Here is a 14,157-nt window from a genome sequence, read left to right as displayed (position 1 = left end):
CTTTTCAGAAATATTTTTGTCTTGCAGGAGAGAAAAGGGAAGAAGAGAGCAAGAAAGTTTCTTAAAATTATATAAAGTTTTGGTTTTCCTTTTTTTAAAAAAAAAGTTTGCCATTTCTTTAATTTTGCACCTATTTTAATGTATTTATTTATTTGATTTATGAAAGAATAACAAGAGTTAGTCAATCCTAATATTCTGTCTTCTTGGAGTACATATTTTAGGTAGCTTGTTTGGGCCAGTTTAGTGAGAAAAGTTTTGAGGATTATTTTGATTGTTAAACTTGGAGTTGGATATTTGCGATTCTAAAAGAAAAACATTATTCTTAACAGATCATCACAGGGATTTTCATTTTTTCAGGAATATATTGCTAAGAACTTCTGCGTCATGCAGTCCCAGATTGGTTATGATATTTTGGCAGAAGACACCATCACAGCTTTGCTGCACAACAACAGAAAACTGCTAGAGAAACACATCACGGCTAAAGAAATAGAGACCTTTGTTAATTTACTCAGGAGAAATCGAGAGCCAAGGTTTGAAGTGGTCCATATAACATTACATTTGTAGCAGCAATTAATCTCCCTGCTATTTGTTATTATGTTATTGCTTTCTTACAGCTAATTTTTTTTTTTAACCTCACAGACACAAAAAAATATGCGTACAGCACTGTGCTAGAAAATATCAGAGATACCATACTTCTGGAGAGTTGATATCTGCATTTCAGATCTAAATCTTGGTGAAAAGTGAGGTTTTTGTAGAACACTTCTGAAAGTTTGGCTTTACTTTAAATTGATTGAGACAACTGAACAGAAATTTTATTTTTTTGTAACTCTGCTGCTCCTCTGTGAAAATGCCATTTGTGCTGGTTGTCCTGCTAACAACCTTGATGAAAATGACGTTGATGTTAGCTTAACTAGGATTTTATTAATCAGTTTTCCTGCTAATTTCCTAATCAGGTCCTGATTGCAAGTCAGAGCTGAAAGGATGGCGAGTCAGGCGTAGGATGGCAAAGATCCCAGTGAACATGTGCTCTAGACCAGATTTTGTTTCAAATGAAAAATTCTAGCCTTTAACCTATCTCTGTCACAATTTATTTTTATCAGCTTTAGGTCAGAGTATAAATGTATTTTTTAATGGAAAATCAATTTAATTTTTTCATTAGATTTTCAGTTGTAAAAGTAGCTAATATAAGAAATTAAAAAACAGAAGGCCAAATAATGTCCTCAGTAATTGTGAATATTATTTTTCTGTTAGCAGTTCAGGATATTGCTCAGGGCCCTGGTGCTGTACTGCTTCAATTATGCTCTGTATGTCTGCAGCCATTTTACCTTATGCTGTAATCTTATTGCCTCTGCCATGCTAAACTGTATTGGCTTTGGTCATTACAGACAGAGGGAGCCATGTGAGATCAGATGCCCTCAGTGCTGAAGGGTTCTTGTGTTTATTGATGTCAGGTTTTTTTGTGGTGAAGGACATTTTAGTATTATTACATATCTAAATTTCATTTTGAAATATATGCTCACTTTTTTAAGGTTGAAATCCAAGTGCAATTAAATTTTGAAAAATACACCCTGCTGAGATAGTGTAATCTGACCAATAAATGCTTGATCTTATGGCATTTGTTTACATGGAGAGTCTCATAGATTTTTTTCAGCACTGAGAATAAGAATTGTGACAGTATGCTCTAAAACACACGGGCTACAAAATTTAAAGCCTTCCTCCATTTTAGCATTGAAACAAGTGGTGGTGAATGGTTTTTTTTTTACCTGGATTTCTGAGGAAATTGTATATATGCTCTGCGTGCGTATGTCAGCTTCTGTCCATTCCCTCACTGGCTCTTGAGCCCATGCCTACTTTTAGCCACATTTGCTAGAGGTGTGAAGGATAATCAGTTCCTAAAAATGTTGTAAACAGAAGAAGATACATGGGAGGAAGAGACACTTTTTATATTCCAGTGAGGGGAAAGCTGCAGTATGAAGTACTGGTAATACAAATTGAGAGATCCATAAAAGAGGGTCAAGAAGCTGATATTTTATCAATGTCCCAAGTGTAACAAAAGCCTCTGTGTGAACCTTGTTAAACATCAGAAGACCGAAATTTGAGATGCAAATTTATAGGAAACTGTTTACATGTAATAGTTTTAGTTCTGCTTTTCATAGAATGACTGCTTTGAATACAGATCTTGCCAGGTCTCTTTCCACTAATCTTTGGTTGTGTCGCATCAGAGACTCAAAATAAAGCTTTAAAAGCTGTAAATGTGAACTCCTCCAGTGCAGTGGAGTTCCTCAGAGGACCTATGGCTGTCTCCAGCACAAGTAGTAACTCCTTGCTGCTTGCGTTAGGGAGTCATCCATTACCTGGGGGATAAGATGGATAAGAATATGAGTTCTTGCTTTTAGTTCCTGATTATGATAAAGACTTTCAGTTGAGCTCTCTTGCTAGATGAGCTTAAGACATCCTTAGGCTGTTTAAGTTTTGGCACAACTCTTTCACCTTTGATTTGCTGAGAAGTATCTTACTTGGGGTCTTTTTCCTTCTCTCCTTGAGTTAAGGACAGTTCAAAGCTTCTCTCAGAGCTGTTGTTCATCTGTTGGGAGTTGCAATAGTTTAAATGAACAAAGACTGTATTTTGAAAAAACTCACAATATACAATCTCTTTAGTATATTAGTGAGATATACTAGAGATTTTTAGAGCAATGTTCCTGTGTGGTATTTAAAACCATATATTCTGTTGCATCTGTGTTTGTGTTTTTTTTTTTTTTGACTGCACAGGTTCCTGGATTATTTGTCAGACCTGTGTGTATCTAACACCACAGCAATACCAGTAACACAGGAACTCATCTGCAAGTTTATGCTGAGTCCAGGAAATGCTGACATTCTCATTCAGACGAAGTGAGTGTCCATAATCAGAGCATACCTTTTTGTTATTTGCTCTGTTGTTACATTTGTAACAGTTTGTTAGTGGCTCCCTTGTGAATGTTTTATACTTGCAGGCTGATTTCAACACAAATGGACAATCCCTTAGAATGCCCAGTCATCTCAGATGACATTGATGAAGAGGAAGTGTGGCTTTACTGGATTGACAGTAACAAGGAACCTCATGGCAAAGCCATCAGACACCTGGCTCAGGAGGCAAAGGAGGGCACAAAAGTTGATTTAGAAGTTCTTACCTACTACAGGTAAAACTGCTTATGCAAATAGATGAAAACGTAAACTCTCCCTAGAGCCTGGTGCTGTTCTTATCCACTCCATTTGCCAATATCAAAAAAGGAAAGCAAGTCGTACCAGAAACAGGAATTAAAAGTTTGTTTCAGATTTTTCCTTTAGGAAGCATCACGATCTCAGTTGTCTATTCCAGACATACACTGAGTTTTCTTTGTTTGTGACAGCTTTTTGTGTCTCTCTAATGTTTCTTCTTACCTTTTATTTATGAAACTATTTGTATCATGCTCTGCTGTTCTTGGAAGCAAGGCATACACTGAAGGAGCATTCACAATATCCCAGAATATAGAAAGGAGATAGGGTCATGGAACAGTGTCTTATACTGATTGAAAACAAACCGTTTAAATACTTCAGTATTCCACTGAACAATGCTTTGAGTTTCAAAGGGAGCTCAGTCTTAATGGGGATTGGAGCCTGACATTAACATTTTTAATGGCAAGTTTGTCCCTTGGTTAGCAAAACCACTCTTAATCATTTTTACTGTTTACAACAGAAGAGCTGACATCACAATTGTAAAGTGAGATTCTGAGGTTCATTGTTTCATAGTATTCAAATAAATCAGTTGGAAATGTGCTATTATTCTTATTTAAGGTACCAACTGAACCTCTTTGCAAGAATGTGCCTGGACCGCCAGTATCTAGCCATCAACCAGATTTCTGCACAGCTATCAGTAGACTTGATCCTGCGATGTATGTCTGATGAAAGCCTTCCTTATGACCTCCGGGCTTCTTTTTGCCGGTTGATGCTACACATGCATGTGGACAGAGATCCTCAGGAATCAGTGGTACCTGTCAGATACGCCAGATTGTGGACTGAAATTCCTACCAAGATCACAATTCATGAGTGAGTTGAAAATGTTGCAAAATACGGCATAAAAATTATTTTATTGTTTAGTCTTAGAACAAAATGGTTGTAGCTGTCTAATGCTAACGCATGCATTTAAAAAGGTATTTAGATGCAGAACAATGAGCAATTAGTTACTGTTAATCTCGAAAACTTCCTTGAGTAGCTTTACTTGGAAACAGAATCATAGAATCATCCATGTTGGAAATGATCTTCCGGATCTGAACTGAAGGTCCAACCATCAACCTGATCTACTGAGTCCCATCACTAAATCATGGCCTTTAGTGCTGCATCTTCCATTTTACTTCATTTTATTTCTCACTTTATTTCTCTTATACAGAACAAACTGAGGATAAAATGGAATGGTCTTTCATCAGAACAACAGAACTTGAAGTAATCAAATCGTGCCTAACATCAGGCATGTACCACGTTGGAATTTAGTTTTAAACTTCTTCCTCAACTGAAAGTTACAGTTGGAAAACCAAAATTTACAGCTAAGTGCAGTTATTGCCCCAGGAACAGTTCACTAAAGCTTTGGTCTTCCACGTGTTAAATTGACTTCAGTGGAAGCTCTCTTTGGTTTAAGTGATTTAATGGAGCAGCACTGCTGGGCTAGACCCAGGCATGGAGTATCTGGCTGAAGAGATAAAGAGGACGAAGTGTAGCAATGCAGCAGACAGAATTGCTTCTGCTACTGATATGAGGGAGTGTTTTGACTTAGGACAACAGAGTCTAATTGGTGGTGGAAGCTGATTGTCCTGACCTTCTTTCCTGGTCTGCTGTCCTTCTTGTAGAGATAGTAAAGGAGAACAGAAAGCTAAGAGGAAACTTCATTGCTGTCTTCAACTTCCTGTGTGGGGGTGGTGGAGAGGGCTGTACTGGTCTCTTCTGCTTGATAAATGATGGCAGGTTCCGTGGGAACAGCACTAAACTGCACCCAGGGAGGTTCAGACTGGTTGTTCGAAAACTTTTATTTACTCTTTTATTTACTTTAGTGGTCAAACACTAAAACTGGCTTCATAGAGAGGTGGTTGATTACCTGTCTGTTTCTGAGGCATTTGGATAATGCCTTAATAGTACACATTCCCTTTTGGTTAGCCCTGGTCAGGCAGTTGTACTTGATGATGTTTTTGTTCCATCCCATTCTCTGGCTGATGAGAGAGGAAAGCTGAGATTTAATGACTTAGTGAATCAGTCTTAGTGCTATCAGTCAGAACTATATCCTTCTGTCTGTGTTATTCCCATTCATTGCACCTCCTACTGTTGGAGGAGAAGCTTGTGCATCCTCTGTCTGGTGTCTTTGCATATCTATGTAGAATTAGTTAACCTCTACCCCTTATCCTTGCAGAGAACTGATAGTGATTTTAAAGCATTACTGTTGGTTTATTTATTCTTTAGTGCCAACTGATCCCTTCCTTCTGTGTCTTGCATTGTAGGTATGATTCTTTCACAGATTCTTCTAGAAATGAAATGAAGAGGAAATTTGCACTAACTATGGAATTTGTGGAAGAGTACTTGAAAGAAGTTGTAAATCAGCCTTTTCCTTTTGGTGACAAAGAAAAAAATAAACTTACATTTGAGGTACCAATCTCCATCCTATTATATGATATTCCTTCTCATTTCAGCTAGGTGAACACTGGCTCTTTCAAAATAAAGTCACCTTCAGAATAAATGTCCCAGTGAAACACCGATTTCTAATTCTGGTGTTCTCTGGTGTTTGATGACTATAACTATAACTGATAACTATTACTACAGAAAATAATATTACTGTCTTCTGTCAAACAGCTTGTTTGTTTCCTCCTTCTCCTAAGATTGTTGCATTTCAGTGGCAGGAGAAGGGATGTGTGTAGAGGGAGTGTGGCCGATGATGTATTCTTTCTCTCCAAATTAGTAAATCAGCATGCAAGGATTTTTCAGTGTAAGCAAATACTATTCTCTGTGTTGAAATTTGAAAGAAAATCTCTGAATAATCTTGCATTTCAAATATTGTTTGAAATTCCTGACAGAAACTTCAGACAGACATAAATCATATATATTCAAATAAAGTTGAAAAGGGGGAAGTGCTTATAGCTTTTACAATTCTTCAATCTACCTCCAGAACTTTTTTGCTCCTACCTCTGGTCATCTGAAATCACCTTCATTCAAATTTCCACAGTCAAATGCCATTCTTTTCCATCTTCTGTGCAACTACTATCCCTTTTAACAGTTTCCTGGATTGTTTTATTTATTTATTTATTTTCTCAGATGCAATTGTATCTTTTCAGTCCATCTTAAGCCTCAGGTTATTTTCACTCTTTTTGTCTGACTCTGAAAAACATTTGATGTCAACGGCCTTGGTCCAAAGCCAATCTAAATGAGTGGAAACACTTGTACTAATGTGAATGCACTCTAGATCTCAATTGCTGTGCAAGATGCTGTGTGAAATGCAACTTTATCTTGCAGATGAATAACACAAAGATTGACAATATTTCCTTCATTTTTGTTTTTGTCATAGGTGGTACATCTAGCTCGAAACCTCATATACTTTGGCTTTTATAGTTTTAGTGAGCTTCTCAGACTGACCCGTACACTTCTGGCAATTCTAGATATTGTTCAAGTTCCTATGTCATCATACTTTGAAAGACTGAGCAAGTTTCAGGATGGAGGTAAGAAATGCAACAAAATATTATATTCCAGTGTGTAACTTATTATATTGGGGTACTTTTTGGAATATCTCACTGATTTTTCTGAGTTATTTATCCACTCATAAAGTCACCAATAGGGCGTTATCACAGGTCTCATTAAGATGCTTGTCTAAAAAGGAACTTTTTTGAACAGAGCTGCAGACTTCATGATTTGTGGTTATTGTATTGATGCTACTGCTCCTTTGCTTGTTTAGAATTGAACTCTCAAATCTGGATCCAGGCTTTGGTGTCCTTTGCATTAACCATCCCCAGAAAGTACAAAAATAGTATTTGTCTGGGCACAGCAATTATGATGTCTCATGTATGGCACAAGTATTTGTCAATCTCCTCTACACTTCACTTAAAAAGAGAATATAGTGTAACTTTTCCAAGAACTGCAGAAGCACCAGATGATGGAAGTCTAGATGAGGCCATCCTGTACATCTGTTTGTCAGTTTAGAATATTCTTTTAACCAGATCAGAGTGCCTAGCTGACAATCCTGGGACAATATTGTATGTCCCACTGCCTTTTGTATGATGACTTAAAAGTAGGTGTGCTATGTAGACTTAAAAATAGAACTGGACTTTTGATGGGGGGAGACAAGTGTTCTTATTTAAAATCACTGTAAGATTTGCTGGAGAGGCCTTCTACAGTTTTTTATATACGATCTCCATCTTAAGATGATTATATATTGTCTTCAGCCTCCCTCTACTTTTCTGTTTGGCAGGTTGTAAAACATAAGCTGTATAATTTATCTGTGCAATTGATACTCAAAATGATCCTCAATGTCTGACTACTATGCCCAAGCATCTTATTAGTCCTCTTTCTTTCTCTGGAAGTACAGGCTTAGGACAGCATTAAGCTATGAAGATGCATATGGCACAAAGGTATGTAATTTAGAAGCAGTTTCATACCACCTTTTCAGTACTTTTGATCACCTAGCTTGTAGAGGTTCATGCTTGAAGAGCATATTTCATATCTGAAAAACATACTACTCAAGCAAAAGAGAGTAGTGCTTTTCATTAAGAAAAGACATCAGAAAAAGAAAAAAAACAACCAGCATTCAGTGCCAAATTAAGATTCGAAAAGGGCTCAAGAAGAAACCACCAGGTACTATAGTTGCAGTGTGAGGGATTTGAAGATTCTTAAGTCATCACAGTCTGCTTTTCATCCTGTCAGAGGTCCAGCAGTGATGTAACTTTTGTCTCAGTAACCAGATGGGAACTGAAAACAATCAGATTGAGGATAGTCACTGGACCAATATTAAGTAGTAGCCCTTTTAAACCAACCCTGTAGCTGTCATCCACTCACATCTTGATTTTGGCTTTGCTACTAGGTAATGAGAAGGTTTGAAATGAGCTCTAAACACACAGAACATTTAACCAACTTGTGTAGTCTCTGCTTAGCTGTATCAGCAGTGTGATACCAAATTCACAACCAGCATTCCAAATTCATTTTTCCTGTTTATTAATTATTCCTTATATATCTTGCTTATTTTAGTAAAATTACTTAGCAAGTAAATAAGTATATATATAAAGGATTGACCTGGTGAAGCAAGTCTTCAAAATGGGATGCATAGTTAGGCTTAGTGGAAGTAACATCAAGACTTAATTGACCTTTTACTTCAAGATTTACTACAAAATTCTGAGTCACAGTGATGGCTGAGGTAGCCCTTGATGTTGTGTGCAAGCTTCTCTATATTGGTTCTGCAAAGTAACTGTAAAGATTATTGTTTATTATTTAATAATTATTATTATTGTCTGTGTTTTGCCTTACTGCCTTTAAAAATCTTGATTTTAATGCCAGCATCAGTTACCTCACTCAGAATTAAATTGATATGTATGTAGTTTCCAGGTGTGACCTTATTTGTTAGAGGTAGATTGGGGAAAATTGGCTAGAAACATTTGTTAGATAGCACACTGGAAAAAAAAGATGTGTGTTTTTTTGGAAAGCTTCTTACCTAGATTGCATCCTAAAAATGAATTGACTTGGAAATGCTGCAGCCAGCTTCTGTTTTCAATACAAATATCATAATTTTGAATGATTTTTTATTATTGGATCCTTTTTTGTGTGTTTTTTTTTTTTTCCCCCTTTTAGATTCTAAAAGATAGGGGGTTTAAAATTACACTGTGTCTTAATGAGGCATTTTCAGTTAAAGTGACGACTTATTAATAGTGCTCATTCTGGTGTCTTTCAAGAACATTAAAATTTCTTACAGTTTTAATTAAAAGGTTAAGTCATTGCTTTTCTAGTAAGTGTACCCTGCTGTATAATTCCATAGTCAGGAGCCAATCTGCATTGTCCAATATTGGTTATTTATTTTCTGAGAATTAAAAGCACATCTTTCTCTGTACGTGATGGATCTTTCGAATAGCTGATTTTAGTCAAACCATACAGCTGCAGCATATGTCAGATCTGGAAGGCGAAGCAACATGATAGTATTAGCAGGCAAGCTACTTGTTTGCCATGCAGCTCATTATTTGGAAATGAGAATAATGACATATAAGGAATAGAATCATAAAATCACCAAGGTTGGAAAAGACCTACAGGATCTTCCAATCCAACTGCCCACCTATCACCAATATTTCCTACTAAACCATGTCCCTCAACACAATGTCTAAACATTCCTTGAACACTTCCAGAGTCAGTGTCTCCACTACCTCCCCGGGGAGCCCATTCCAGCACCTGACCATTCTTTCAGAGAAGTAGTAATGTACAGCCTGAATCTCCCATGGCGCAACTTGAGGTCATTCTCTCTAGTCCTATCACTAGTTACATGGGAGAAGAGGCCAACCCCCAGCTGACTACAGCCTTCTTTCAGGTAGTTATAGAGAACAAATAGCAATGGTAGCACTTCCCACCGGTAGACTGAAGAGAGTAAAGGGTAAAGATGTGTTCACAAACATCCCAAGATCTTGGAACACCTTCTAGAATCATATCAGGAGAAGTCTGACCCCTGTGTCATGCTGCAGGCTTTGCTTCTTTGTTGTGATTCACTTTGATTCACCTGTGATTCACCACCTCAAGGATTCCACTTTGGCAGGGGTTGGGATGGGGAAGCCCTCTTTCTCTTGTGCAGAGTTCAGTAGCAGCGAGCTGCCATTTCTACACTTGTGTATCAGCATATCAGGGAATTACTGTCGAGTCTTCTACTAGAACAGTATTGAGAATGAGGTTGGACCTGCCATTTCTACTGTGCCTCTGGGTCCTCTGTATCAAGAAGGACCTGATTTCATCCAGGACTACTAGGGAACTTTATGTTGTTTCTCAGTGTTGTGTCTGTGTCTGCTAACTGTTCTTTTGTCTGGTTAACAATTTCAAGTATCTTCTCGAGGCACATTTTGATTAGCAGAGCTAATGAGGCAGTGGCTGCCTGGCAGACTAGAGTAATAACTTATGCCAGCAATTTACAAAAAAAAGATTAGATGAAAAAAAAAAAAAAACTTTAACCCTTAGAAAAGTTAGCTGTATTAGTCATTGATGTCCGTAGTGTAACAACTGCCAGTCAGTGAAGAGTTTGATCAGACCAAAGGGGAAGTCAGTCTGAGAGTTTCTCTGGCATGGACCATTTCTCTTTTTCTTTATTCCTCTCCTCATCATGAGGCTGTGCATTAATGTGATTCCAGAGATCGTTGCTCTTCTAGGAATCGATATCTGTGTTATAGCTGTAATTCAGCTAGAAGGCTTGATTCCCATGGTACTTTTTATCATCAAGGCGAGCATGCTGATGTATGTACTTTTTTCTATCTTTCCTTCCCCTAATATTCATGGTAGGAAAGTTTTATTTCTGACATTGCTTACTGGATTTGGGGATAGTGAAATGTCAGGAGAAGGTGAAGTTTGGAGGAGATTCACCATGACCAGGCAGTGATGAGTTTGCACGCTAAAAGGAAAGGCTAGTGGATATGCAGTAGTTAAGGCTGAGGTAGCCAGATTCAGTCAGGGGTTGGATAGCAAATGTATGTGCATTGCATATTGGTACTTTTTTTGTAGTGTTTTTTTTTTTCCTCATTAGTTCTGAGGGCTGTATAAACTGTAGAAGTGTCCTCACCTTCTGCCCTTAATCTAATGCATTAGGTTTTCTGTGAGGCTCACCTGAGGTCAGCTGGTTTTTGAGCGATGAAAAATAGCATAATGAAGAAATAAAGTGTGATTCGTAGCCTCTTTATGATAGGTTCTGCAGTCTTTATGGGCATATGCTGTAGAAAACCTGTAAAAATTAATACCTCTTTCACAAACAGAGCTGTAAGGCTTAATGCTTCTGGCAAATAATATATAGCTCTAAAGGGTTTGAAATAAAATGCGGTCCTTTAGGTACTGAAGTGTTGCTATTATATGTCTTAAAAATGGCCATAACTTTTCACAACAAAAAAAAATTAAATTGCACGAAGCAGTGTAGACAGATCAACAAAGGCAAAGAAAGGTAGAGCCAAGACTCTAGTGGATGTTTAATTTAGCTCTTGATAAAACTAGGCAGTGCTGCATATAAAGCTCTCTGCAGAGGATCCACACAGTCTGGTATTGCTGCATGCTTTAAGATGGCACTGAAACTTTTGAAAAGCTGATGGTGGACAAGAGTGTAGGTCTCACTGAAATCCACAGTCAGGCCCATTTGGAGTCAGGGCTCCTGTGTCAGCAGTCACTTGGAAAGCTGTTACAAGTATTGTCTGAAGACCTGGTTGAGAGTGCTGACAGTGAGGCGCAGCTTGATACACGGTCAACTGCACTGAGAACTGACTTTAATGAGAGTAAAAGTTTTAGACTTCCAGCAACCTGCCAGATGTCACCTAATGTAGCAGTGAGCTTCATGGGATTGCAAATGGGGAAGGAGGCCTCAGAGGCTCTAATGAAAGAAGTGGGCCTGGCTGGAAGGGTCTTAAGTATGCTGATGTCTGTGGGGAAACAGGAATAGGTGTGGTCAGTCTGGCAGTGGGGGCTCTGGGTGGTGGTAGGTGCTAATGGACTTCAGACTGTAAGTAGTGAGGGGGTATTTCAGCGCACCCTTCTGATGCTGTTGTCTTTCCTGCCTTTCTTCTCTTTCCCCTTAAGCAACATTGAAGGCAGAGTAAGCTGACTGAGAAGAAGGCCAGGTCTCTTTGTATTGCCATACAAGGCTTGGCTGGGCCTTGAATCTATTTGCTGTGCTGTAAGGAATACAAGATCATAGAATCACCAAGGTTGGAAAAGACCTACAAGATCATCCAGTCCAATAGAGAACTGGGGGCTTTATTGCACAAAGGTGATGGTAGATAACAGCTGATGTAGATAACCCAGCTTTTAAATCATATAAGGTATAACTTATCCATATCCTCCACCTAGATCGTCCTTAGAACCCAGCCACAACTTTTCTTGATCAAGATAGAGAGATAAGACTCTTCTCCACTAACGGAGGTGCTTGGGAGGGACATTGGAAGATTGCTTAGGATTTTTTCAGACCTGTAGAACTTTTTGGCAAGTGGGAGGAGGCTTATGCGTCAGGAAAGTAGAACAGGAAAACTTCTAATAAAGTAGTTCTTGCAGCTGCCAATGCATTGTGCAGATGGGACTGATGTTGCTTTGTATCTAGGGATTCAAGCTGCAGCTGAACATTAGCCAAAAGCTTCCTTTGGGAATGATGAGGAAAGCAGAAGGAACTGAAAAGGGGCCATCTGCTCAGTTTGTTAAGGAAAAATGGCTTTCAAAGTCTGTTGAGTCTCTTGATTTCTTTGCTATTGGAAACTTATATATCCTGTGGGATTACTTTGGTCTGGAAGCCATCCCCAAGTTAAGAAGAGAAGTAGTTTCCAAGTGGTATTTGAAAACCTTTGGGGTCATAGGGCAGCTTATTATTCACTGCAGCCCTTCAGCCTCTGCATTTGATTGTTTGAGGAGTCAGTGGCTTTTGTAGTAGCACATGCTCTCTGGTTTGTGTCCTGCTACGCTGGAACATAAGTGTTTTCTAGGAGGTATTTGTAAGAAGTTGAAGCATCTGATCATTTATTTGTCTTACTCAGGTCAAGCTCAGGTTTGGTGAGTTCAGGGAGTTGTCTTTCTAATTTTCTAATTGCCGAGAAAATAGGAAAAACATGCCACATTTTTGTGAAGCCTTTGACTTGTTTCCTTTTTCCCCCCATATTTTATGTATGCAAGACTGAATCATGTGTTGGTTGGGTTTATGAAAAGTTGTTGGAGCATTAGACACATATATATTTATCTTTATCTGGCCATTAAATATTAGATTTCCTGAAGAACCCCTTGTATGTCAGCTCCTATTTCATTACTTAGTTTCTAGAAGCATTAAACATGCAGCTTCTCCAGTCCCTAATGAGAGCTGTCAGGTGTCTTTTGAAAATACAGGTGCTTTTCAAAGGGAGATGTGCATGGTAGAAAAATGTTTTAGCTGAAAAAAACTGAGCAGTTCTGCAAATTGAGTCAGAGGAATCCATCTTTTCTATGTCTGTATATGAGGAATACTGAACACTGTTAGTAAGAGTAAATTGACGCTCTGTGGCAACTAAGGACCAGATCAGCTGTGTACAGTTAATTTTTAAATAAATAAGACTGTACATCAGTTCACTGATGTATTGAGAACGTCTGTGAAATAAGGCACTACTCACTCCAAGATTATTTGCCAGCCTTCTCTTTACTATTTGTGAAATACCTACAATGCTGTGGATACTTGTCCACTGAGAACAAGTTGAAGATGCTATGTAGTGAATTGCTAGGAACAACAAGAAGAAAAGCCAGAAGAATTGTCAATATACTCTCTGACAGTTGTTTTTCTGTCTGAGTATGGCATTTTGTCTCTCGCCATCTATACTGTATTATATCACAAATTGTTGTTTACTTTTATATTTTGTTTTTAGAATTCTTGCAACCAGTAAGTGACTTATCAAGCAAGTATGTTTATGTAGAAAATGAAGTGTCAAATTATCCACTATTTCAATTACTTGGGTGGTTGTTATCTTTTTTTCCATAATTGACTCCTGTGAAAAGTCTTTTTTCTCAGAGAGGCCGCTGTGTTGTCAGTTGTGCTAAATTGTATGAGAATATGTGCTACAGTTTTATGACAGAAACTGATATTCATTAGGAAGTTGTGATCACTGTAATAAAAAGTAATGAAAAGGAGATGCATGGTTGTCGTTTCAGAACATGACAAGTATTCTCTTCTTTCCTCTCACTTCATTGTCAGTCAATCTGCAGCTCCTTTAAATTACCACTTGTGCATACAGCGATTTCACTCATTCATTGACAAGCCTTTTGGGACTGTACATTCAGTAGGAGGCATTTCTGACTTGTTCCACTGTTATGGAAGGTTCATGAGATGGGACTTACCTCGTCAGAGAGAGAAGCAGAAAGGTAGAAAAAAAACAAGATTCACGGGGATTGCATGGAGCTCTCTTTCTCTGTTGGTCAGCCACAGCTCTGGATATTTTTGCAGTGGTTCACTGA

General features: G+C 38.2%; 1 protein-coding gene across 3 annotated transcripts in view; it reads left to right on the top strand.

Moving 5' to 3' along the window:
* The window catches only part of ITPR2 (inositol 1,4,5-trisphosphate receptor type 2), a 263,980-nt gene that overhangs the window by 81,197 nt on the left and 168,626 nt on the right, over nt 1–14,157 (top strand). For all 3 annotated transcript variants that reach the window (XM_085231963.1, XM_085231974.1, XM_085231957.1), the window contains 6 exons: nt 358–530; nt 2,770–2,889; nt 2,991–3,176; nt 3,811–4,062; nt 5,499–5,643; nt 6,557–6,707. In XM_085231963.1, the coding sequence (XP_085088089.1) occupies nt 358–530; nt 2,770–2,889; nt 2,991–3,176; nt 3,811–4,062; nt 5,499–5,643; nt 6,557–6,707 (1,027 nt within the window). The remainder of the gene's footprint in view (nt 1–357; nt 531–2,769; nt 2,890–2,990; nt 3,177–3,810; nt 4,063–5,498; nt 5,644–6,556; nt 6,708–14,157) is intronic.

Source organism: Meleagris gallopavo, chromosome 1, assembly GCF_905368555.1.
Source record: "Meleagris gallopavo chromosome 1, MGAL_WU_HG_1.1, whole genome shotgun sequence".
Classification (NCBI taxonomy): Eukaryota; Metazoa; Chordata; class Aves; order Galliformes; family Phasianidae; genus Meleagris; species Meleagris gallopavo.
Note: the sequence above shows the minus strand (reverse complement) of the source record. Positions and strands in the feature narration are given on the sequence as shown.